Source organism: Lathamus discolor, chromosome 9 (genome assembly GCF_037157495.1).
Source record: "Lathamus discolor isolate bLatDis1 chromosome 9, bLatDis1.hap1, whole genome shotgun sequence".
Taxonomy (NCBI): domain Eukaryota; kingdom Metazoa; phylum Chordata; class Aves; order Psittaciformes; family Psittacidae; genus Lathamus; species Lathamus discolor.
In genome coordinates this window covers 8,316,882-8,343,577 of record NC_088892.1, presented here as the reverse complement: position 1 = coordinate 8,343,577, position 26,696 = coordinate 8,316,882, and the positions used below count along the sequence as shown (strand labels likewise).

Genomic DNA, 26,696 nt, shown 5'->3' with positions numbered 1-26,696 from the left:
GGCCACATGTCGTGCACTGTAAAACCTGGCTGGGCTCATGGTGCACATCCAAGGGAAATCACTTACCACGGGATAGGATCACAGAGCTCTTTCTCTTTCCCTGTATCCCACCCAAAGGGGTGTGCTCATATGAAGATGGGTCAGAAGAAAGACATCATGGTGGAGCAGAGAGCCAGATCCACACCTTCTCCTTTGTTTCTAGGTCCTGCTGTGCGAGGCCAGCTCTCCAGGCAGCTCTCCAGGCACTGCAGCCTTCCAGGTAAGAGCACCACAGGGGATGTCCTAGGGCAAGGCAGGGATGGGTGAGGGTGATGGTGAAGGTGGGTTCAGGTCTGTCTGGACAAGGAGGCATCTAGGATTTGAGATTCAGCATTGGCTTTGTGCTAGTCATGATTCCTAGGTGGAATCATGAGACCAGGCTGCTTGGCCTCATTGGCCATGACAGCCTCCTCGGTGGCTTCAGTCCTTTCACTGCACTCATAGGACATCAGATAAGCTGCCCTATGGATTCAACAAAACAAGGTCTGAACACAAACCCAGTTTGTGTTTGTCAGACAAACTGGGTTTGAGGCCAAAAGTGGGGCTGCAGCAACGCATTCCAGTGGGGACTGGGAAGTCTTCCCAAATCCTGGGGTTTAAGCCCTTCAGAAGTTCATCAGGGGTGAAGAGGAGGCATGAAGGAGGGACAGCCACCTCTCATACAAGCCTTTAATATATGAGCAGGGACATTTAATAAGAGGTTCCATTAATAAATGGTTGGTGCTCAGAGCTGCACAGGGAGGGTTTATTCTGCACATTCCTCAGCTTTTGGGAAAGGCCATAGCCCAGAACCACAAATAGTCATTGCCCAAAGGGCTTAGCATTCCAAAAAGGAAATGAAAAGGGAAAACTGCAGCTGTAACATTGAAGGGAGCTTCCAAGGGCTGGATTAGACTCTGGCAGACATTTTAATGAGGGATAGCTTGGCGTCAAACTCTCTTTGAGTAGGAAAAGGTGCAAAAAGTGGGAGAGAGTTGCAGAGGGAGGCAGACTTTGCAGGCTGTATGCGTTTAGTTCTCTGCAAATTGCTTCACCTCCCTGTGGCTCACTGCTGGGAAGAGATACTCATGCTGCTGCTGACTGCTCTGGCTGGGGAAGGGGTGTTTGTTTGCACGTATGTGCTAGAACCCCTGACATAAGGATGGGGGGGCTCAGCTGGACCCAAATGTCTACCTCATGCATCTCTGTGTACTGGGACAGGCTTCAGCTCGTATAATTGAGGCAGCTGCAGTGATTTTGGCAGACCTCAGCTCCGTAAACTGACACCAGAAGAGAAGGGGACCCATGAAGTCTGGTGTGAGTCTCCAAGAGGAAGAGGAGCTCTGCACACAGAACACGCCAGGGCACGTTGCTGTGTCACCTGACCCCAAAGTATTCACAAATCTGGGTCAGACTGGGCACAATTTCTGCAAAATAGGGCAAGAATTTGTGGAAGGAGGAATAACAAGAGGCCATGTGCCCCCTTCTTGTCACCCAGAAGCTTAGGCTCTGCTTGGGTGGAGGAAATGTGGGTCCATGCTACATGTACAGGCACCTCCTGCTCTGTATGGAAAGGCAGTGCCTTTCCTGTGTAGCCTTCTTGCTGTGGGGAGTTTAAACCCTTTGCTTTTCTTAACCAAAAGCAAAATCAACTCTTCCTTTCGGTATTGAGGGGAAAAAATGATAATAGTTTGGTTTGGCATGACAAAAGGATTCCAGCTTGCTCTGTCTCCTAGCCCATTAAGAGCTGCAATGATTCCCAGCTTTCCCTTTGCCTTCCTGACACTCCCAGCTTGGTCAGCAAACCGAGCAGCCTCCAGCCCTGCCTGCGATCTCCCTGCGAGGTCATTACTTTGTGGATTTTCTGCTTGGCAAAAATATCCCGATAGGAAGCGAGTGCAGTCACATCCCCATGGAAAATGCTGATGGAGCCGCTTTCTGAGCGTGACTCCTGGAAAATTGAGAGGAAAGCAGATTCCTGTGTAAAGAAAGGCAGCTGGAGCCCTTCTTGTGCAGCAGGCGCTGCCAAGGAGCCATCACTGCGAACAGCACGCTCATATCTACAGTCCTCCTGGAAACTGACCTAGGGAACACCTTCCCCACCTCTCATCATTGACTCCCATACAAGCAGTATGTTCTGGAAGGAACCTTCCACTGGGCAGGAACTTGTGCTGTTATAAACTGCTGAGCCCAAAGAACAGGAAGCACTGGGGAAAGGAGCTGTCTTCCACACACCAGGGCAAAGCATGGCTCAGCTCTAGCAGAAAGCAGGAGGTCAGACAAGCTCAACAGTTTTCCCCAGAGGTAGCAAGGAGCTTGGGTAGGCGGAGATGTTGAGCCAAGACAACACTGTCCTTTCCATCTCCTTGTTGCTGGAATGGACTTTGTAGGTTTATGGCTGAAGCTGTGCCTTGAGGAGGAAGAACAGCTCTGGGAAGAGGCAGTATGGAAGTACGGCTCCAGAAGGGAGGGTGATGCTGCTCTGGGGTCCTCGCTCCTCACATGGTGTCAGTGAAACCAAGGGGGAGCTTCTATTTTCTTTGCTAGAGCCATTTTCCTCCCTGTTGAAGGAGACTGGCTGGTGACCAACAAAAATCCATAGTTCTTCACTAAGAGCCTCTCATGGTCCAGTCCTGCCAGATGGACAGGCCAGGATCTGAATCTCCTCAAGCCCTGGCTGATTCCAATGCAGAGTTCATTTCCTGGCTTTCCTCCCCATCATAGAATCATAGAATCACAGAATAGTTAGGGTTGGAAAGGACCTTAAGATCATCCACTTCCAACCCCCCTGCCATGGGCAGGGACACCTCACGTCCTTTCCCTTCTCCTCTCCCCTCCTCTCCATTCTTGTTTTGCCCATCACTGAAGGATTTAACCCAGGATTTAGACCAAGAGCACAAATGAATTGCAATGTCCTGAGGGAAAAGAACTACGACGACTTTAACTGCCTTTAACATGGTTTCAAGGCCATCATTTCCAATCAAACCACCAACTGGATGTGGTATACAGCCTGCCTATACATTGCACATATGGCGTTGATTAAAGAACAAGATGAGCTAATGATGTTGAAGTCATTGCTGCGAACACATGTAATCCCTCATGTGCCTGGAGCACTCTGCATCACAAAAGCTCCAAAGACACTGTTGTATGGTATCATTATGAGACTGGGTTTTAATCTGTCATGAGGCGTGAGTTCAGCCCTGCTTCTGCACCCCTGTGGAACCGTGGGCATTAAGGGCATTTGGTTCTCCCCACTACCAGAGAGTCAAGTCCTGGATGCTGCTGTCATGCACTAATTCCTCATCCAGGCTCACCCAGCTGGGAATTTCACCCCATGGAGGTGTTATGGCACCTCTTGCTGAGCAGCAGGGGTAGGTCTGGGTGTGAGCAGTGTCCAGAGTGACTTTGGACATGGGAGCAATCCTGCAGGTCAGGAGCAGGATGCAGAGAGCAGAGGGATGCCCTGAAGGACCCAGAGCCCAATGCAGGGCCATGGGGTGGAGGTTTGCTGGTTGTCCTCCCTGCTGTCTCCTTGCGAACTAACACTCAACCTCTTTGAGAAGGAAACGTGGGGTTTGCTGCTTTGCCCTTGCTCCCAGCAATTAGAAAACCTATTTCCATGATGTCCTTCAACATCAGCTCATGTGAGTGATTCACAGACCTCATTAATTTAACCAAAGGGGAGAATGAGAGACTCAAACCGTGAGTAGAACTGGAAAGAAAAACTGGGATGAAACAGTTACGGTAGCTTTAACCTTTACTGTACCCTGAAACTGACCGAGTTTTGCTCGGATTTAGAAGGAAATCAGGTTCAAGCAGTTTCTATCATGGCAAAATACCTTTTGAGCTGGTTTCTGTCAGATGCATCGCTATAAAGTTTAAGAGCTCAAGAAGTCCCGCTGGCCTGGATTTTGATTTTAGCCTCTTCCTTTGCAGAGGAGGATGAATCTCTTTGTGTTTCTTCCAGCCTGTTCCAAATCCAGGCTCCTGAGTCCAAAAAGCCCTTGCAAAAATGGAAACTCCAGCCATTCCCAGCTGGAATTTTGAACCAAATGGGGATTAATGCGTTTCTGGTGGAGGACATCCAGAGCACAGACCTCTGCTCCTGGGCTGCACCATGTCCCCTTGCAGAGCCTCAGGGGTTGACCCAAAACCCCACAGGACCAAGGAGGGTGCTGGAACACACTGCTGGAAAGATTCCCCCAAGGTGTGCAAAGAAAAACCCCTCACCCTCAGCTGGATCCTCCTCCTCCTCCCAATCCTATTAGTATTAGAGAGGGATCGAGCTATAAGAGGAAAAGCCCATCTTTAGCAGCAGTGCTGACAGCTTGCCTTTTAAATCTTTCATAAGCGCTGGCTTGCACAGCCACCCTCATCTGCTGCACGGCAGCACGTGGAGGCAGTAACCCAGTGGCTTGGCCCCTGCTGAAGGGCTGACGAATGCTGGGATGTTTGGAAGGTACCTGGGGAACCTCAGCCATTCAAATGGAGCCTCAGCGCTGCAGTTCTTATTCCATCAAAACCTCTTTCCTCCTTTACTTGTGTGCCAGGAGCTTGATTTAAAACCATGTGCCCTCGCCCCATATGGAGGTGACGGCTGCTGTTCCCTGTGCCCTGTGATCAAGGGCATCTGTGACCACAGGAGAGAGGGGACAGGTCTGATGGGTGGCTGAGCTCTGCCTTGTTCACCCCCGCTCCCAGAAGGGCCCCATGGCATTGAATTCGTCCCAGTTGTCCTCCTCCAGACCTCAATTTGGGACTGCGCAGTCCCTCTGCAAAAATAGCTGCTCTGGGGCATAATCAGAGCCCTTTATAGCTGCACTGACTGACAGTGACCACAGCGACTCTGCCAGAGTTTACTGGTATAGGAAGTAGAAGCCCATGTTTACAGCTTAGGGACGAGCTCTCAGAGATCACCGCCGACGACGGTGGCAACAGGCACGGAGCGCGCTGGGATTCTGCTGCCCTCTCCTGGATGCAGCTTCTGGATGCGGCCCGTGAGTGCTGGATCCGGGAGGTCAGGTTGTCCGCGGGGCAGAGCCCTCATGTCTCGGCTTCTGGCCACCACAGGCCATAGAAAGCTGCCCATCCACTGCTCCTTTGGAGGCTGGGGCACCCAGTTCCACCCCTTGCTTGCCATGGTGAGGCGGGGAATGGTTGGGTTGTGTGTCACATCAGGGTGACCTTGGCCAAACGCTTCTCCCTCTGCAAGAGCAGAAGTGGCTGCACTGCTCTTTGTGCATGAAGGGGTTTACCCAGCACTTGTCCATGGAGAAACCTCCACTTTACTGATGGGTCAGTGGTCAAGCAGTGGTCCAGCTCTTGGGAAGGGCTTTGTTCCCAAAGCGGCCCATGAAGCCACCCTCTCAGAGGTGAAAAGCCAATGCTCTGGTCTAAATCTTGTCATCAGCTGTTTGATAGCTTGTGGGTTTGGGAGATACTTGCCCAGAAGATGAACAGCAGCTCTGGGAGGTGCTTTAGCCTCTGTAGAGTGTGGCCATCACACACCAGCCTGGCCCCTTCTCACCCTCGCTGTGCATCACTTGCCTTCTAAGATTTAATTCTTTGGGTCTTGATTGTTTTAGGTAGCTCCTGGCTCAGCCTGCCCATTGCCCAGCCTTTGGAACCGGAGCACAGCCCCAACAAACACATGTCTTCATCCGAGCCCATCCTCGATCTCAAGGCAGATATGTCAGAAGCACTTCCAGGTGAGAAGCACGCTGTCCTGGCTGCCTCCAGTCACACCAGTGCTGGGCAAGGTGGGCCCCCAAGTCACCCCTCTCCCCACACGTACCTGTGCTGTTGCCTTCTTGCTGTTTATTTATTAAGTTATAAGTTCAAACCCAGGATGACAAGTGATCACTCATGTCCCATTCACACATGAGCACCCTTGGCCTCCTCCTGAGGTTGTCCCAAGACAACCTCTGCTGTTTCCCAACACTGGAGAAAGCAAAAATAACTATTTGCTGGAATTTCCCAGCAAGAGACATGAGGACGCAAATCTCCAAGTGGGGACCTGCTGCTTTGCTGCATGCACCTGCCTTTCATTTGCTCCTTGAGAGGAACCCAGTGAAGCAGAAACTCAACCTGCAGGCATTCATTTCTGGGGCTTCTAACCATATAAGACTTAATGTCCTTTCATGTTACAGCCAATGACCAGAAGAATCCAAGAATCTCTTTTCTCCCCCAAATGTCAATGCCAAACAAGTTCTGTGCTTCATTTTTTCATCTGCACATATTATTTCCTATATAATCTTCCCAAAGCTGTGAATGCAGGCAGAATGCCATCATCCTGCCTTAGGGATATGTGCAATGATGGCCTTCTGTGGCTGGGGACAAATTCATCCTGGATGGAAATGGATGGCTTGAGAAGAGCACAGACCCACAGAGCCTGCCAGTGACTGCCAGGAGCAAATTGACCCTTCTTTTAAGTATATGCTGAAGCATCTTTATGGTTACTAGAGTGAGGATAATAAGTATTTCCAAGCCAGGATGCAGCTGAAGCTGGGCAGGAGCTGCTCCTCTTGGCAGAGCAGTATCTCTTGGCAAGGGTTTGCCATACACAGTATTGATCACTATCTCCTACCAAGAAACAGGCAGGTCCTACCCAAATTGATGGGCTCCACAAGAAGTGCCTGGTGAAAGCTGCTTCTGCCTCACGCAGTATTGAAATGTCTCCCCTAGGCCAGATGCTGTGCTGATGTAAGTCAGCACAGCTCCTTTGGCTTCAGTTCCTGCAGCTTACGACATCCAAGGGCCTGGCTCTGCGCTGTCACCAGGATTTGACCTCTCATTCTGCTTTGCCAAAATGAAATGTGTTATAATTCCCATCCCTGCCATAAAGCTGGATTCATTGCGCTTGGAAAGCACATCCAAAGGGAGCAGTCATGCATAGTCTTGGTCCGATGAAGCTGCTATCCATCACATGCACGTTCACCACCCCTCAGCTGGACGCACTTTTGGAGGCATCTCACAGCTCCTCCAAAGAGGGTCCTCCAGCAGGAAAGGGCTTTGCAAGGGCCTGGGACATCCCAGCCTCAGGGGAAAACAAAACCTCTGCTTACCTGTGCTAGAGAGGGCAGTGAGAGTTGGGGGACACTTGGAGGGGGGGATTTGCTGCTTCTTGTCGCGCCTCCCCTGGGAGTTCAGCCAGAACTGAAGCAGATCAGTGCAGATGCTAAACTAACCAGTGACATTATCACTTGGGCAAATATCCACCACTTATGATTAAGGGGAAAAGAACTGCACAGATCCACACTGAGCAGAAACGCAGTTGAAAGCTGACAGCAGAGCTCACATCCTTCCAAAACAGCAACAAAACAGATGCGTTTGGGAAACATCCACAGTTTCCCAGGGGTGGATTTGAGTCACAGCCATAGCTGTGTGATGAAGGCGGTCAGAGAGCAGGCAGTGACAGCCCCAGGCTCCAGCAGGCACACTCCTCTTCCTCAGCAGGCAGGGACAGCTCGCCTTGCTGGGGCAGTGCCAGCTCCTGCCAGGTCTGGGTTGGAGAGGAAATAAGGAGGAAGTTAGAGATTAAACCCTTGACGGGATAAACTCGGAACAGCAATTAGCCTGCTGATGGATATTGTGTCACCGATCATCGAGGGGTTTAGAGAGTGGCGAGCGCTGATTTAGATCACGGCAGGGGCTCGGTCCGGAATTAACTGCAGAAACACCATCTCCAAATGGTGCTGACAAAAATCATGTATAACAAACTGTGGCTTGAGTTAGATACCCATCTGTCACTCCTGAGTGACAGACACACTGATCTGCATGCAAAAGAGGTCTGGATTACACAGCATTCATATGCACAGTCCCGCAGAGCTCTGAGCTGCTGCACTTCTCCCGGCACACGTTAGAAGGATGGATTCGTTTCCACATTGCACCTATTCCTGCAGTATGTGAATATATTCACAAGCACACAGCAAACACTTATTTCACACAGATGACCGCTCTTGAAGGTATTTTGTTTCCTGCAGCCACACTGCCCATGCACACACCATGACCCTGCAAGATAAGCATCCTTGTAAGAGGTGAAGTTGTGACCTTCATCCCCACTGAAGGTGAAAGGGTGATGTTTGTGAGCCTATTGCCACCATTTATACCCTTCCCAAGCTGTTCTTAATGTCTTTATCACACATAAAATATGCAATCTTTTCCATCAGCGTCTCATTTCTGGGCACAGCCTAAGCTCCCCATCACTATCAGGCTCTCAAGTAAGAGTTAATGAGAAACATTTTGGACAAAGAATTAATGTGGGGTATTCAGGGCAAGCAAACTTTGGTTGAAGGGAACAGTTTTGGTCCTTTCTCCCTTCTCCAGACACGCACATACATGGACTAAACTTGCTCTTCCAGCTCTTGTTTTCACTCATCTTTGTGCCACAACACCCTACGTTAAGAGGCTGGAAAGGAGTTTAGTAAGCTTGCAAAAGAACTGAGTTTGACTCCCAGGGATGTGCTGTTGCTGGTTTTTCATTTAAAAACTGGAAGGAAAAGAGCTGTTGAAATCAAGCCATGGAATAGAAGCAGCCTCAGAGGCATGGAACTCTGCTTCTACCTTGGGAGGGCTTCCCCTCTGATGCCCAGCTCTTGCTCATAGCTTGGCTGCCTGGCGTGAGCTCACAGAATGCAAAAAGAAGAGTTTCATTTCCTATTTTGGGGAATTTTGGGTTTCTGCAGCAAACGGTGGAGAAGGAAAATCAATCCTTGAGGCTCACACAGTCTGAGCTGAAGATCCCCTATTTGGCTCGGGAAGCACCCCAGGAATGACCTGTGTGTGTCAGGACCTTACAGCAAGCGCCTTCATCTGGAAGCACACAGAGAAGCAAAACCACCACTCCAGGCTTCCTTGTCAAACACTCCGGGAGAAGCAAATGCTATCCCTAGCAGCAGCGAGGGGTTGGGACAGTGTGTGCTTCCCTGCAAAGCGCCAGCTCACCAGCGCAGGAGCCTGGTAATTGCACTCAGCACGACGTCTATCAGCACCATGGGGCTGCATCGGAAGTGGCACTTCTGCTCTTTAATTGATGCTCTAAAGCAGACAAAAGCATCACAAAGTCTGAGCAAATGAAAAATATGATGAGAAAAGCAGACTATGAAGCAGATCTCCTTTCCCAGCTCAGTGGCTGTGAGGTACACTGTGAAGAACAGTTGTAAGGTGTCCTGGGATCATCTTAGGAGCTATACCCCACTCTGCCAGACACAGGCTGGCCCCACGGAGGGACACATCAATGCAAAATTGAATGGAGGAAATTGAATGGGGGAAAATGAAGTTATTTGTCCGAAGCTACAGGGAAGATAAACGGCAAGGAAGTACCCTGGCAGACCCAGAGGCCAGGGCATTTCAGTGTCAGGTTTGGTCCAGGCCAAACTCTAGCCAAAGGGATGCCCACACTCTTGAAATCACTAGCACAGAGAAAGAAAAGATACACTTCTCGGGTCAGAAAAGCTCTGGTCTTGTAGACAGGGTTAAGCACAGATTCCTCAATCTAAGTTTCTTGTATCAGTCATGGGGTATACTAGAGGCCAGTGGAGAAGAGTGGCCAAGAGGAACATCCACCCCTTGGCAACTGCCTGTTGTTGGATCCTGCAAATTCCAATGTGGAGCTGACTTTGCTCAGAAAACCAGTGCAAATCCACATTGCTTTTGCCCCCTACTCCAGTCCTTTGCTGTTTGGAAACACACGTGCGTGTGCAAGTGAACTCGTGGGCTGGGACAGAATCATAGAACCAACCAGGTTGAAAAAGGCCTTTAAGATCATCAGGTCCAACCACTACATGCCTGGCCAGGAGCAACCACGTGTTTCAGCACCGTATGGGGAGCAAGTAAATACCTGCTGAGCTCTGTACTTCTCAGTGAGTGCAAAATGACTTCTACAGATGTTAGTCTGAGAGCCAGCAGAGCAGGCTGGGATAACCTGCCCTTGGTGAATGAGATAGAACAGAAGTAAGTAAATGTCATGGGCAATTAATGAATATTCCCAAAGAGAAGACATTAAGGCTCACTAGGTCCTTTATGCAAAGTCCCTCAGCTACCTAGAGATAGTCTAAATTGCCTCATCGTACCTAAAGAAGCAGGATTTTACACTGCTGGTGCCTGTAAAAGAGCTGGACCAAGCTGTGCACTGACCCAGGGGACACTGCGCTGAAGAGGCACAGGAATGGCCTGAGCATCACTTTCTCAGTGCTTTCAAAGCAAAGAAATAATGTCTTAGCAAACCTGTGCTCCAACAAGGGATTCTTCAGTGGGTCTACACTGTTGTGCTGCTGTCCCCAAGCTCAGCAGCCCACCAGATGTCTCAGATAGACCCAGAGGCAATGGAAAAAAGCAAGAGCAGAGAGACAAACGTTATGGAGGTTGCAGGTCGCAGCCAGCCTTGCCAAGGAAATCAGTATGGTCTGGTATGGAACGTATGGAAGGTGGACCCAGGAGACCTGGTTTTGTTCTCAGCTTGGTGACCTTAATGAGTTATTTCACTTCTCTGTGCTTCAAATAGGAATAATGTGATGTAAATTGTATTGAAAGCTTGAGAGAAAAACAAATGCAACAGCTACAGCCCTTGGATGGTCTAAATGATGCTAGAGAAGAACTGAAGAGATTTGAATTCAGTCTCCAGCTAAGCCATGGGCTCTTTGGATAAGTTTGGGTGCATCTGCTTACGCTCCCCGTGCTTCAGCTCCCCGTTCATGACTGCAGTGGTGAGGTTTGCAGATAAGGTGATTAAAGCAATATAAGAACTTGGAGACTTTATTCCATCACTCAAAGAATTTGGGGCAAAGATGATACATCCTTGTAGCTTCCTGGGGAGATTTGCCAGAGAAAATCCAGCCTTCAAGGTTCCTGCTCAGTGACGGGTGACATTTCCCTATTCCACCTCTAGTGATTTCAGTGCTGGAGCTGCTCAAGTAAATGTCAAACAAAGACAAGAAGAGGAAGAAAGAGGAGGAGGGAAAACTCTGTCCTTACAGAAAGTTTTCAAGGCAAAAGAAAATCCACCTCGATATTTCCTGCTTCCATGGGGGGCAAAGTGTAGGGTGAGGAATTTAAAATACTTTATGCCCTAAATGCTTTGTACCCCTGCTATTAGATGTGCTCTGCAAAATCACAGCAGGTCATGTAAGACAAAATCCTTTGTTTTCAGAGCATTTTGGTCTTGGGAAATGGGGCAGTGGAAAGAAGAAGAGCAAACCATGAGGGAAAAGGGACAGGGAAATCTCCCCCAGGAGAAGCAAGGGGAGGGTGTCACCAGGATGGCCTCTCTTCCTATAGTAGATCTATACTTTTGATCAGAACTCAAACTCCCTTTCATGTGCTAATAGCAAAGGCTGGAGCACATCTGGCCAGGGCAGATGTTGCAGCACTGGTTGCTGGTATTGTGGGGCACATGCGTTACTGGGTAATGCTTGTCAACTGCCTAAATGCTGGCTACTAAAGGCATCTGCTGAGCCCTGTGTGCTCCTTTGCGTAAAGTCCTACGTGAAAAACTACAATGGGAAAAGGGGGAGGATAATTCACATCCCGATGGCAGTCACTTCCTATAAACCCCCAAACAACAGCATTTCACAATCTACATTTACTGTGACATCCAGAGCATCTTTAATGCAAGGGTAGATGTACGGCTGCAGGGAGGGTTGGAAACTGAAAGTCGGATGCTACAGGTGAAAAACCTCCAGAGCAGCAAATAGGAGGCACTACTGGAGCTTTCAAAGAGCAGGAAGGTTTGTGCTTCTTCCAAAGGTATTTAGAAACACACGAACTTCAAGGGAAAACAAAGAAGCAAACACAAACCAACCACTTCCAAACCAAATCCCTGCTAAACCAGCAGCATTTGACAATGCCTCTGGTCTCTGCCCGCTGCGGAGCAGGGGCTTGCCCCTGCTATGTGACAGTCACTGTTGGGATAGCACCAGAGGTGGTGGCATCAGGGATGAGGAAGGATGTATGGGCAAGGTTGGATGGACAAGATCCCTCTCACCTTCTTGTTCGTGCTAAGCACGGGTATTTGCAAACACCCTCTGGGTGCAGCTGTAGGTGCATAAGATGCTCTGTGCACATTTAGGCCTCTCTTAATGCTTCCCTAGCAGTTCCCATTGACTTTTCTCCCTGAACGATTTTCCTAGCAGCTGGTAATTGAGAGGGAATGGCTATTTCCCATGCAGAATCACTGCTTCTTATCCACTGCTGTTAACAAGCCCGAGGTCTGCAGGAGGCTGGGCCATTTCTTCTTCCATTTCCCCGCATCCCCTCTGGTTCGGACAGTTCCTTTGCTCAGCATCCCTCTGCACCACTGCAGACCAAGCCACAGACCACAGGAAGCCCTTAACCTTTGATGGAGCACCCAAACCCACCCCAAGGCTTGGGGCAGAGTTCACCATTGTGGCGACCAAGAGCACCCAGCAGGGCCTCAGCTCTAACTGCCCCATGCCCAGCTGAGCCCAGCTACCTGCACCCCAGTGTGGCTGCATCCAGCCTTGCTCGAGGTGCTCCCATCACAAGGGGCTGGTCATGCTCCTGCTCCTCACACAGCTCTCTGCTTTCCTTCCCCAGCCCACAGTGACCCAGAGGAGATGAAGCAAAGCCATGAGACGAGGCAGGACCCATCAAGCCCCAGCGGTGGGGATGACTTTGCAACCTCCAGCATGAGCAGCCGCGGTGAGTCCGTCCCAGCTGCAGCCATGGATGAGACCCTCGCGGGCAGGTCGGAGGGGAGGGATCCCAGCCCCACAGACTCCTTGCCGTGGCCAGAAGCCCCCGAGGAGAGCCCGTCCCGTCCCAACACCCTGGACCTCTCCAAGTCCCTGAAGAAGCTGGAGGAGGTGAAGCAGACAGGGCAGAGGCCAAACAGTGACCACGCACCAGTGAAGGAGAACGGGGTGGAGGTCAGCCCTGCCGTGGTGGTGAGTGAGGAGCGGCGGGCGATGGAGACCGAGCTGGGCAAATGCATCGAGGACTTCCGCAAGATCAAGATCCCTGTCGCCTTCCCCAACAAGAAGCGGCAGTGGCAGAGCGAGCTGCTAAAGAAATACCAGCTATGAGCCCTCTGGGGTGCTGAGGGTCTCCACCAGCATCCCTGGGGAGCAGGAGGAGGCGTCCATGCTCCCGAAATGAGGAGTGTGGGGTGCTCATCAAGCCCATCCGTCAGACAAGGGTACAGAGTGCTCCTCACCATGGCCATCGGGAGGGTTGCATGGTATCCTAAGTGGCTTAAGCGTAGGTGGAGGGGCGTGGAAAAAGGAGGAAGGTCCATGGTGAATGCTCGGAGCCAGGGCTTCTACCCAGCAGAAGCTCCCACATTTATGACAATGACTTTTCCTACTTTCAAATAATAAATTATAGTTGGTGTTGAATGAATTCCTTGCCCCTTTGGTGCGGATGTTTGAACTCAGCTGCTCTGAACTGTACAAGTGGTTCAGACGTTCAGGGTTCCTGGATTGCCTGGCTCCTCGGGGAGCTGATGGGGAGACCGAATCCACATTCTTCTTCCTTTTATATGCAGCCTCGCTGGAGAAGTGTTTACAAGAACATGGAGAGCCAGAGCAGTGTGAGATAGCACAGGGCAGGGCTGGCAGCCAGCAAAAGGCTTTATGAAGGGAAACCATCTCATCCCCTGCACAGGACCTGCGGTTCCCAGTGGACAGACATGGAGCTCATAAGAGCAAAACTGCGCAGGATGGGGCTGAGCCAGAGCCCATCAGATCTGGGGCCTGTCCAGGGCTGCTCTGGAGGCACCGCAGTAGAAAGCTGCAGGAGACATCGCTGGTGCTGGAGCAAGCTGCCAACCACCCCTGCAGAGATGGGGCAATTGGAGGCAGCCCCATCTCAGCCTCTTCTCCCCAAGACTTGTGCCTCGGGGAGGGGGGGGTCACAGCTTCTCCCACCCAAAGGCACTCTCCAGGCAGGCGCTCACACTGCCTCCAGCTACAAGAAACACCAACCCTGCCCTGAAAGTGATTCCCTGGTAGCAGGGGTGCACTGGCTTTTCGGAAGACAAGGAGGCTTTGGGGAAGATGAAGAGGGTCTTAGGAAGATGAGGAGGCTTGCTGCCGTCCAAAGCCCTTGGAGCTCCTTCTGCATCCTTCCTGGAGCTCCCTGTGGGCAGCCATCGCTCCTTCCTGGAGCTCTTTGATGGCACCATCACTCCTGCAGGTCACTGCTCTGGTTGTGAACACAAGCAGCAGCAGAATTTGCCCATTGGAGAGCCGGCCAGCATAGGAGAAGATAAATGAACTGCTCTTGAGCTGGGCACCAGCCAACACAAATGAGCTCTGTGGTTGGCCAGGCTGCGGGGCAACAGCAGCCAGCCTGGGAAGCAACAACCAAAAGCCACCAGCACTGCTTGGGCCCCGGGAGGGAGGGAAAGGCTGTGTCCTTAGCCCTGAGGGCTTTGCCTTTGGGGGGAATAGGGTTTTAAAAGCATCTGGGAACCCCAGTGGCTATCAGCTGCATAGATGGGTGGGGAAGCCAGGAGCCATGGTGTCAGATGGGGTTATCACCCTCTTGGAAGGTCCTCTGCTCTCCAGGAGCAGCGAGAGTGCTGTGCTAACAGGGCCCAGAGGAGTTCAGACCCTGGCATGTTTATACCCATCACACACAGGGCTCATTCAGCATCACAGAGTGTTTCTAGCCAGGCAGGAACAGCTGCTGAAGTGACTTGTTCCTGTTTATCCTTCAATATTTGTCCTTTATTCAAACCAGTGCAATGTGCTGCTTGGTTTGGGGAATTTATTTACATTTATCTCCATGTACCAGGAAATTCAGGTCGGTTTCTGTGCTCTCCCCCAAAGCTGATTGATAGACACAAGGCCCATTTTACCCCAGGTACTTTGATCCTTTGGCATCAGTGAGAGCAATCTCAAGTTCTCACATGCCAGGTGCAGAGCCAGACTGACCCTGAGCAGAGCCCTGGGCGCAGGATCTGAAGGGGGCTATAAGGATGCTGGGGACGGACTCTTCATCAGGGACTGTAGTGACAGGACAAGGGGTAATGGGTTCAGACTTGAACAGAGGAAGTTTAGATTGGATATAATTTACTGTGAGGGTGCTGAGGCACTGGAATGGGTTGCCCAGGGAAGTTGTGAGTGCTCCATCCCTGGCAGTGCTCAAGGCCAGGCTGGACAGAGCCTTGGGTGGGATGGTTTAGTGTGAGGTGTCCCTGCCCATGGCAGGAGCGTTGGAACTGGATGATCTTAAGATCCTTTCCAACCCTAACCTGTGATTAAATCAGGTGTTGCTCCTGCCATTGACGTGCTGTGTGATGCTGGAAACATCAGGTGCTCACTGTCTGTGCACTGATTCTTGCCAGCGACTGCACATGGTGTTTGCTGCCAGCTGAAGGGGTGCGGATGGGTACCTGGTGCTGCAAAGTTGTGCAGCCGTGAGCGTGTGTCAGTGGAGGTTCAGGAGAAGCAGAGGTCACCGGGACACAGCCAACGCTGTCTCCTGCTGAAGGAATAAACATCTCAGCTTCTCCCATCTATTTATTTTCCACAAATGCCTCGGCTTTGCTTGAGCAGCAGGAAGCCATTAATTACCCAGTGACAGTGTTCCACAAGCATCCCTTAATTGAATGCCATTATCCCTTAATTAATTAAATGCCAATTAATTACCAGGAACATCGCATGACATGTAACAAATGCCAGCAGCTACTTGAGACAGAATCATTTAAAACCTGGGGAGTGTGGCCCAAATAATAATGATCGGGAGTTGTCCAGCAAAGGAAACAGTAAGGATCTTAATGTCATTTCCCCTGAGGCAGGTTGGGATGTGCTTGTGGGAAAAGCCTGTTTTCAGGCTCGCATCCCTCCAAGAAAGCTGGAGGGGCTCTGGTTTTCTAAGCCTCAGTCGGTTTCCTCTGGCAGAGCCCATGGATTCAAAGCTGGTCCAAAATGTCCCAGTAGCCACTGATGCTGAGTGCAAGGAACTGATTCATCCCATGGGCACACGGTGGTGGAATAAATGGCTCCCTCACTTGATTATGTCATATTTGTACTTGGTGGAATTTGATTATGCAGGAAAAGGCTACATTTTTACTTTTCATCCCAATGTGGAGCATTCTCCCTGGAGCACTGCAGGTTTGCAGCCTCTCCACTCCCAGCAGCAATGGGACAAAGCCTGGAAGAGGGAACAGGAGAGATCCCTGAGGTCTCCCAGTTCTTGGCTGCGTGGAAAGGCAGCAACGCCAAGTTTCCCCCATCCCCAGCAGCCTGGTGAGTGGGACGCTGTGCTGCACAGCCAAGCAGGAGTTAAAGCCTTAGGTGGCTCGGAATCCTCTGCCAGCCAAGCAGAGATAATAGCCTTTCTCAGAGGAGCGCTTAATGGCCCTAAGGGAGGATTGTAACTGGATTATACTTTTATTTTAAACCAGCAGGAAAGCCAGGAGCAGATCCAGAGGGGGGAAACAAAGGCACAGACACAGGTGCAAAAGGAGAAAATACCCCCCATGTAAATACCTGTTTCTAAAGGTCACCATCAGACACCTTCCGTCTGACACAAGTGCCTGCCTCTCTCCCACATTCTTACCTTACAAGATCTTCGCTGTAGTACTGCTTAGGAGCTCACTCTGCCTCTTTCTTTGGGTGTAAGAAAGCTCCTGCTGCCAGCAGCAAAATCAGCCCTTTTCCACACAAGGTTGGGGATGGGACTTTGGGAATGCTGGTTTGAAGCTGTCGTACCCACCTCAGACACCTCCTCAAGGATGCTCTTCTAGGCCAGACTGGCACTAGCCCCAGGCAATGGTGCCCTCCCAAGCTTGGAAAGGGGATTTAGCTGCACAGGCAACTTGTTTGGAGATGATAGAGATTCACGAGTAAGAATGACATTTGTTTTAGGATGGCAGTCTTGGGAATGCCCTTCAGGAAACATTGCAGGGAACCACTTGGCTTTGCCCAAGCGATGCAGAGGTTTTCCAGGCTGTCTCAGAGATTCGGGCACACCGTAAGCAACTTCTCGGATCTTCCCATGCCAAAGGTACCAAAAAGCCACCAGTGATGCTCAGCCACAGCAGGCATGTTGGCAGGGGGCATGGATGAAAGGTTTAGGACTCAGGAAACTGGAAACTGCTTGTTTTCCTTCCAGGACCCAGAGTATCGGATCAAAACTGTGCAGCCAGCAAGGAGAAAGGGAGCCTGCTCTGGTTTAATGCATACACTGATTTAATTGATATAATGATCCTGAGGTTCTCCTAAAGGAATGCCGCAGCCTGAGTTATGTCAAATAAACTTGTTTTTTCCTCTTCTGCAATTAATGTGATTTATGCCGATTTTCCAAACACTGGGAGGTTAAAATTGGGATCAATGAACCTTCTAGAAACTATAAATCAGTCAGAGAAGAATCTTGTATTAAAAGGCAAAGCCCCGATTTGACCCATCGGTGGGGACTGTTGAAAGTGTAAAAGGGGCTTCAAGGATTCTGCAAGTCTGAAGAGCTCAATGGGGATCCTGGGCTTGGGCAAAGCAAGCCAAGGAGGTGAAAGGGGAACAGAAGCTTCTTTCCCTTCCCATGCATGAGGTTCCCTTTGGTTTTGATGTCAAGCAGGAGGGGGAAGCCCCAGTAGGAATACAGACCAGTGCTGCTGATGGCAGCCTGCATCAGGAGTGATGGACGGTAAGTACAGATATCGTCTTCTGCTCGGAAGAGACCAAATCACTTAGCTGCTATTACATTAACACCCAAAAAGCCCAATGGGACTTTGCCTGCATAAGGAAAACTTATTAACTAACCACCATTAGTTACAGACAGCGGCAGTGGAAACACTGCAGGGAAATTAAGCTGTTTGATGCTTTCTCCTTACTCTCTTATTAGTGATAAACAGCTTTGATCTCTTGGGACTCGCCTCACCAGGCCAAGGCCAATGCTTTTGTCGGTTTCTATGGAGGATTTTATTCTCATCTCTTATTTTGCTGTTCTCCATTCCCACCATCTCCCCACAGAGCAAGCACCACCAGAGTGTGATGCACTGGTGCAGTGTGGAGGCATCGCTGGTGCTCAGCCTTGGAGCCTCATCCCAAAGCTTCTCCTGATGATGCTGCCTGTGCCAGGTCCTCAGGAGTCCCCCTTCCTCCCTCCCTCCACAGGCAAAGACCTGCAGAGCAAAGTAGTCTTGGCCACAGAGCTCATGAACAGTGGACGCAGTGCTGAGGACCAAAGATCCCAGCTCCTAGTTAAGTCTCATTATTTTACTAGTTAATGCTATGTAATTGCAGCAGTTACATATTACCCACAGGGGAAAAGAATCAAATTGCAATGAGGAGGTGCAGGGGGACCCATTTGCCATTTAAAACACAGGAGCAGCCACATACTGGAGCTGCTGTGTCATTAAATCAAGCGTGCTCAGCGGATGAGAAATCATTTACTGAGCAGCTACATGGTCCTCAGAAAAGCTTGCCAAGAAGTTTTCAGCTGAAGTGTTTTCCACTTGCAGGAATCCACTGAGAGAGACAAGAACCAGAGCACGTTTTCTGACACTCCCATTCTGGATCAGTGGTGCCAAACAGAGCTTCCGACGTGCAACATCAAATCGTTTTGGTTTGACCTTATTGTCTCATTTAATTTACTTGAAGTTTTATGTCGCAGTGAAACATGAAGTTTGATATAGGATGGGGCTTGGAGCGACCTGCTCTAGTGGAAGGTGCCCCTGCCCACTGCAGGGGGTTGGAACTGGATGAGCTTTAAGGTCCCTTCAACCCAAACCATCCTGTAATTCATTCTGTGATAGTATTTGATACTCTTGGTGACAAGAGCTCTTCTAAAGCATATAAATGGGGTTTTGGTGGATTTCTGGCCAACCTGCGAGGTTATAAGTAAGTGGGAGTTGCTTCAAGCTGAGAAAACCACAGACAAGTTGGGAAGTCCCTGCCAAGGGAGGCATTGGTGATTATTTATTTTATAATTAATCATCCACTGCAGGATTTACAGGAGCAAAATCACCTTCCTGTTAGGGGTCTGCCTGTAATATGTGTCTGTAGTAAAACTACCTTCCCTCCTCTGCAGAGCAGGTGAATGAGGCCCTGCCCAGGTAGCGCTACACCTTTAGAGGCGCATCTCCTCCTCCTAGCACTGTCCTCGTCTAACCCAAGGCTGGGGCTTTATTATCCCCTCCTATGGTCACATTCTGCCCCTAACTGACCATGGTCCATGGGCTTGCTCCCAGCCTCTCAGAAGAAGAAAGATGACTGAAAAGCAGCAAATCCTTTGGGTTCCTCCATCGAAGTGTCTCCGTGCAGCCCCAGCAGTGGTCATTAGAGCTTGAAAGGAGGTAAGGGGGGTGAAGAGGTGTTAAAACATCGATTGTGCCGGCATTTCTCCACTGAGCAGCAGGAGAAAGGCGGGATCTTGTGAAGCTCAGCAGACCAACCTGCTGTAAAATCAGGTTACAAAGGCAGAGCCTGATGAGGGAGGGAGGAGATTGCTGGTGCGTGCAGAGGGGATGGCAGGGGTTTTAGCGCACCTCAGACCTTCTGCCTGACTTGTTTCATGAATCCATCACAAACCATGAAATCAAACATTCCCTCTTGAAAGCAGGATAAAAACGGGATCCCATTAATCCAAAAAGCATTGTCTCTTTAGCAATGTCAGCAGCAGCCCTGGCTCCAGAGCTGGAGCCACACGATCCACCTCCAAACGTTACCATGGACAGAAGCCTCGTTGAAACGGGTGTCCTGGGCATGACAGCTTGATCCTTGCAGGAAACAAGGGTACAATGAGACAAGAGCATCTCCTGTGCCAAGTGCACATTTGGACTGAAATATCTCTGGGGTCACTGAGTGGATTTTCCAGGCAGAGGATTACTGCAGTCAGAGGGATTGGGGGTTTTATCTTCTCTGCACAGTTTCTGCCTTGGCACTCCTTGTGTTGTGTTTTCAAACACTGTTCTTTGAAAGCCCTACCAAGAGGTGCAGAAAGAAAGGGTCTGAGATGTATGAGCGGATCATCAGTCTGATGAGTGAGGAGAGCATCCGCTCACCCCGGGGCTCTGTGCATCCTGGTGCTTGTCCTTAATCTACTGAAGCATTCGTGGGTAGCTGAAGTGCAGGAGACCTGAATGGACCTGTGGAATCAGCTCTGCTGATTCTCTTGGATTCCAGTTCCAAGAGGTGGTTTATGGACTCAAAGCTCTGCAGAATTCCAGCCTGCATCAGCAGAGGCGGACTTGGTGCTCTGGAAAGGCTCTTCCACATCTGCCTGCTGCCCCTTGGGCCAGGTTTCAAGCCAGGGCAGGATGTGCTGGTAGGGAAGCAGGTCACAAATCACATGTACATCAGCGTCTTGTTTTCTTATGAGTAAATATTGGCTGTGGCTTCACCTCAATCAATATTTACTTTGTGGGTCAGTAAATCACGATAATCACTTCAAGTGAAGGCAGTGTCAGCTCCTCTTGCTATCGATACTTCCTTCTTTCTCCTTGGGGAAAAGCTCCCAGTTCCAGTGAATTGTACGGTGGTGAGTTAAGAGAGTCTCAAAATCTCCCTGAAATGCCTTAAAAGAACACTCCCAAATACTAATACCCGAAGCCCCGAACCCCCTGGACTCAAAGACGGCTGGGAAGATGGAATTTGTGTCTCCCGGAAATTAGATGTTTATTCACTCGAGGGGTTTTTAACATACAAGAAGAATTACCAAAACTTCTTGCAAAACAAACTCTGAATCTCCTTGGAAAATGTTGAAACAGAATCTCTGACCTCGAGTCCTGAGCAAAGACTGTGCTAAAAGAAACCCTGAGTGTGCCAGGGAGGCAGACAAGAGCCAAGAGCCCTGGGGTCCGCTTTCAGCTTTCTGGCTGGAGGATGCAATGGCAAAGGGACGGAGCAGATGGTGGAAGCAGGAACAAAAGAGAAGCCCCACAGAGAAACCTTTGGGCAGATGGAAAAGAGACACGGGGCGGGGGGGGAATGTTATAGGGGAGGAGAGGTGGGTTTTCTGCAGGAGTGACCCAGACAGAGACAAAGCTGATCAGGGTGGGGACAAACCTGAGCCTCAGGAGGATGGATGCGGGTGGTATCAGCAGATGCAATCACAGGCTCCCACTGATGGCAAACGGGCACTGGGGGAGGGATACCCGGAGAGGATGGGTCACTGGTTGGGGGTATGGAGCAGTGGGGCTGTCACCCGTCAGAGCCCATGCACGGCAAGAGTTTGGGCTGGAACAGCCGTGGCTCTCACCAACAAGAGGTCTTGGGCAAAGCCATAGCGTGGGAAGGACACGGAGTACTGCCAGGAAAGGGGGCATTGTGGAAACTTCCCGAATCAGGGAAGTAGATCAGGAGAGCTGTAATTCCTCCCATTAAACTGCCTTTACCAACTCAGTCCATAGGTGCCCTTCAGCCGCGCTCAGCAGAGCAGCAAACACCAGCCCTTCATCTTCCCAAACTCCATGTGGGAAATCATTCACTGCAAATATTCCTGGTGCCCTCAGCGCCTGTGGGAAACTGCTCAGGACTGTAACACCGAGGACAGTGGAAGGACCTGCACAAGGACTGGAGGATATTGGGGCTCCAACAGGCAGGAGCCGCCTCCCCACAGGGGAGATACGAGATGATGCGAGAGTTGATTAAGAGAGGATGGGTAGGAACACAGGTAACAAGCGGACCTGACTGAGGACAGAGAACAGCTATTTCCCATATGGAAAAGGCTATGGGGGTGTGGGCTGGAGTGAGTGAAGCCGTTCAAACCAGGAAAGCACCAACCAAGCAGCATCAGGAGCCCACAGTCAGCATGGAGCCTTCCTCTGGCTGCTCCATCACATACAGAGCTTCTTGGGGACAGCAGGCTGAGATTTATGGGTCAGAAACATCCTTTCCTTTCCTTTCCTTTCCTTTCCTTTCCTTTCCTTTCCTTTCCTTTCCTTTCCTTTCCTTTCCTTTCCTTTCCTTTCCTTTCCTTTCCTTTCCTTTCCTTTCCTTTCCTTTCCTTTCCTTTCCTTTCCTCTCCTCTCCTTTCCCTTCCTTTCCTCCTTTCCTTTCTTTCTTTTCTTTTTCTTTTCTTTTCTTTTTTCTTTTTTCTTTTTTCTTTTCTTTTCTTTTCTTTTCTTTTCTTTTCTTTTCTTTTCTTTTCTTTTCTTTTCTTTTCTTTTCTTTTCTTTTCTTTTCTTTTCTTTTCTTTTCTTTTCTTTTCTTTTCTTTCCTTTCCTTTCCTTTCCTTTCCTTTTTTCTTTTCTTTTCTTTCCTCTCCTCTCCTCTCCTCTCCTCTCCTCTCCTCTCCTCTCCTCTCCTCTCCTCTCCTCTCCTCTCCTCTCCTCTCCTCTCCACTCCTCTCCATTAGACTAACATCAGCAAAAAAGAAGAGCAAGCGGGGATGAGGGAATGATGCAGGAGAGAGGATTTCAAGCTGACATCCTGCACGGCAGCTTTTATCAGGCTGGGACATCAAACACCGCCTGATCTGCCCCTCATTGGCACCCCAGGGTGCTGCAGCAGCAGCAGGACACACAGCTCTGGCCACAGCACTTTGGAGATGGGCTTGGTGGGACAGTGTGCCATGGGACCTGCTGCCTGTCAGGTAGGAGACAGGGCTTGTGTGCTTCCCTGGGACTGTTCCAGCTCAGTATTCCAGACAGGATTTAACTCTTACTGCACGCAAGCAAATCCCAGGCAATGCTCAGAGCAGCACTGCAGCACAATATAAAGCAAACAGAGCCAGAAGCCCCATGTAACACTAGAGAAACTGATTAAAACAAGCTGAAAATCCACTGCCATTGTGGGGCTGTGTCTGTCAGACGCTTGCTCTCTTCTCCTGTCTCACTGACTCCCTGGAGACCTCATGCTGAAGAACAAGGCTCACAAACAAGGCACCAGCGCTCACAAACCAGAAGCATCTCGTGGGTTTTATAGTATCTCTTCTGACCGCAGAGGAATGTCTTTGGGACCAAACCCTCTGGAAAAGGCAGCACTTTAAGTGTTGATATTGGGCTTTTATGAACTTGAGCATTCACGCTAATGATGCCCTGCTGAGCAGCTGCAGCTCAGAGCATGGGCTGGGGGAAGGTCTCTCTGGCCTGTTAGACACTGATCACAACTCATGGGTGATAGGACAGTGAGGCTTTGAGCAAATGGCTGCTTAAATCATTATTTCAGCCCCAAATAGAGAGGATATATAGAATCCCAGACTGGTTTGGGTTGGAAGGGACCTTAAAGCTCCTCCAGCTCCAACCCCTGCCACGGACAGGGACACCTTCCACTAGCCCAGGCTGCTCCAAGCCCCTGTGTCCAACCTGGCCTTGAGCACTGCCAGGGATGGGGCAGCCACAGCTTCTCTGGGCACCCTGTGCCAGCGCCTCAGCACCCTCACAGGGAGGAGCTTCTGCCTAAGAGCTCATCTCAGTCTCCCCTCGGGCAGGTTAAAGCCATTCCCCTTGGCCTGTCCCTACAGGCCCTTGTCCAAAGCCCCTCTCCAGAGTGTGCTGTGCCTTGGGCTCCCTGCTCCCCATGCTCCCAGGAACAAAGCCACCAGCAGCCATGGAAAAACAACACAAATGGCTGATGCCTTGCAGCCCCAGCTTCCTGAATAGTGTATGAAGAAGAGAGAGGTTTTCACGGCACATTTCGCCTGTTGATTTAATCCAGTCGCTCCTGAAGATATAAATAGCACCTTCCTGCTGCTCCGCTGCCTCCCACCCAGCAGGGATGGGAGCTGATCCCACGGGCAGAGGCATCACACACAGGCAGAATAATCCATCCTCAGCCTTTTGAATGCTGGTACCAGCCAGGCTTGGGCTGTTCCATGCAAGCCTGAGGTAGGCAATGTCACCCTGCTCCAGAGGCTCTCAGAAAGCTGGTCCAGGACCTCTTCTGCCACTCATCACACCTACAGCATCATCGGCTCCCGCATGGTGTCACCTCCGGCCAGGATGCGGCTGTTGCGCCCTGTGCCAGAGATGTGTGAATGTCAGTGACATTTCTGGGAAAAATCCATTGCTGGACAGAACAAGCAGTTCTTGCCCAATAACAGCAGGGCCTCAGGACCCGGAGGCGAACAACATCCTGGGAAATCAAGCACTGCTTGTCTTTTGAAAGAGCTCCAGCCACAGATGACCACATCTGCTTGGACTGGACCCAGGTCAGGCCTTTGACATCCCGTGGCAAGGGCTACAGTGAGAGGAGCAGGGGTCCTGAAGGCTGATATTGGGCCAGAAGACACTTACTTGGGCTGCTTGCAGGCATGAGCAGAGGGAGCAGAGGCACGGCTGCGGCGGCTCTTCAGCGTCCTGGAAGAGAGGAATTGCAAAGGGAGGGAGAAAGGGAAGGATAAAAGGAGGAAGGGAGGAAGGAAGGGAGGGAGGTTTTTCCCTCCATCTGCTGCATGTCAAGCTGCCACCTCAGATTTCATGCTTGCAAAAGCATGAGACAAACACTCCCCAGCAGTGGCTGTGTGGCCAGAGAGGATGGCAGGGTGGGCATCACACAGCATCCCAGCTCCATCTCATCCCAGAAACTGGTCCAAGTGCCACAGCAGCGGCCAAAGGATGGGGAGGGATGGGGAGAATCAGTGTGTGAGCACCTCTGCCATCACAGGGGAGGATCTCTGAGCGTGGGTGAATGGATAACGTTTGCAGAAGCAGCCTGTAAACCCTGCCTTTATCAGTAAACATTAGCAGTGAAGTGTTGGTACAATCCCACATCCTGCGGAAATCTGCTTCCCAGCCTCCCAACCCTGAGTCGTGCCGTAGGCAACATTCCCATTCAAGTCAGCAGGACTGAGGCTCTGGGCTCATGAATAACTGAGCTATGCCCAGCCCGTGCCAGAAACCTCTCATCCAGCCCCTGCCTGTGCAGGTATCTCTGTGCCAGCCACAGAGGGGAATGCCGGGAGCAGGAACGTCTCCTGCTCTCCTGGAGATGTTTGCTGGGATGAACTGGGGCATTAAAGGTCTTTTCCAGCCCAGCTGATTCAATGATTCTATGTACCTGGCTCTGACCTTCAGGCCCCTTTGCACTCTGCCCATGTGGGTAGCCCTGTGTGTGGCTGATCCCATCCACCACAGAAGATGCTCCCAGGCACTGGGATGCTTGATGGTTCCTTGGGCTTCCTGACTGCTCAACTGATTTGGCTCTTTTCTCATGCTTCTGCTCTATCAAGGACCTGCCAAGTCAGAAGGAAGATGGGGTTTGGGTTTCCCTGACACGCATGTAAACAAGATGCTGGGAGATTATTCCAGTTGTTCACTGTGGAAGATTTGTTCATGTCTTGCTGACAGAAACAACCATCAAACCACACTGAAAACACTGCTGTCAAACGTAGCACTGAGGCCACCAACAAGCTTTGATGGTCCTGAGCAGCCTCACCTGGAGCCTCACCCATATTCATGGGCCCAGAAGAGCTATTTAACCTTGGCCCCAGGCTTGGCTTTCCTTCCTGAGCTATGCTGGAGGAGTGTTGGTCTCTTAACACAGCACAGCTTGTGCCTGGCTACGGATTCCCTTGATCTGGACTTTTCAGATTTACCTTGTCACTATGGACCTGCTGCTGCTCCTGACCCATGGACTGACATCCCAGCTTGACCTTGGACCTGCATCACCATGGTATTGCCTTGTGGCTTGGTCTCTTGGTTGGACTTGGCCACCATCTCTGTGTCTGTACTGCTTGCCTTGCTTGGGTGATGTGGGACCAGGTCCTGATGGCTGCACGACCCCCCTTGGCCATGAGTCCTCTGTTGGGAGCATGAAGCAAGAAGGAAACCCTGGAAAACATGGGGTAGGTCTATGCACAGAGTGTGTTTGTTCTGGAAAGTGCTTCACATCTTTTGTAAAGACAAAATAGTGCTTTGTTAAGCGAAATGAGGGGTTTTCTAGAGGACAAAAGTCTGCAACCAGTCACACCTACTTCCTCGTTAACTTTCCAGCTCCATCCCAGCTCTCCTTCCTTGCCTAGATGCTTATCCATTAGGATGATTAGCTGGGGGGAAGTAGCAGCTCGCAGCCACTACCCAAGGAAATCTATTTTGGGATATTGTCAGCACTGTTGTGTTTCAGCCACATGTTAAAATGCTTTGAGATCTGGACAGCTCAAGTCCTATTTTTGTTGTGGAATAAATAGGATGTGGCTTATCACATTTATTAACCCCACTGTGGCACTACCCTCTTCTCTCATAAGAGGTAAGGGCTGGTGTTTTATGGACTCTTATCTTGCACTGGAAGGATGTTTCTTATGAGCATGTAACATCAGACAGAGCATTTCATGTTATGCAGTGCTCTCCTCTCCCAGCCATTGCTGAGCCAGGGGAGGAACCAAAGTCTTGAGACTCCTTGCCAGATCCCTTGAGCTCTCTTCAGCCATCTCAACCAAGTAATGAATATAGATAGCTATTTTATGAAAAATGCATGATGAATGTACATCTCATCTCAGCAAACGAGCTGTGCATCTCTTTCAAGCCTGGAAATGCACAGGAACCTTGAGGAATGTACTTGAAGTTCCCCTGAATGACCTTGCAAATAGGGAGACATTATTCAGCCCATACAGTTAAGGACTTGAGTGTTCTTTGCTATACCTGGCTCACACAGTCAAGAAGGAGAATCATCATCAGAGAATGGTTTGGGTTGGAAGGGACATTTAAAGGGCATCTAGTTCCACCCTTCTGCAAGGGCAGGGACACCTTCCACTAGAGCAGGTTGCTCAAAGCAGCCACAGGCTCTATAATAACAACCTGTGTACACTTGAGAGGTGCACAACAAGGCATTTTTCCC

At 50.4% G+C, this 26,696-nt stretch overlaps 1 protein-coding gene across 1 annotated transcript; it reads left to right on the top strand.

The window, feature by feature from the left end:
* The first annotated feature begins 135 nt into the window (after positions 1 to 135).
* On the top strand, positions 136 to 13,359 carry LOC136019573 (BTB/POZ domain-containing protein KCTD8-like). The gene is made up of 3 exons (XM_065689892.1): positions 136 to 259; positions 5,604 to 5,726; positions 12,571 to 13,359. Exons 1-3 carry the CDS (start codon positions 136 to 138, stop codon positions 13,056 to 13,058), a joined length of 735 nt encoding a protein of 244 aa, XP_065545964.1. The 3' UTR covers positions 13,059 to 13,359.
* The last annotated feature ends 13,337 nt before the right edge of the window (positions 13,360 to 26,696 follow it).

Coding starts and splice junctions, on each gene's coding strand:
- LOC136019573 (XM_065689892.1), top strand. CDS start 136: ATGGGTCAGAAGAAAGACATCATGGTGGAGCAGAGAGCCAGATCCACA. Junction 260..5,603: donor CAGGCACTGCAGCCTTCCAG/GTAAGAGCACCA, acceptor TGATTGTTTTAG/GTAGCTCCTGGCTCAGCCTG. Junction 5,727..12,570: donor TATGTCAGAAGCACTTCCAG/GTGAGAAGCACG, acceptor TTCCTTCCCCAG/CCCACAGTGACCCAGAGGAG.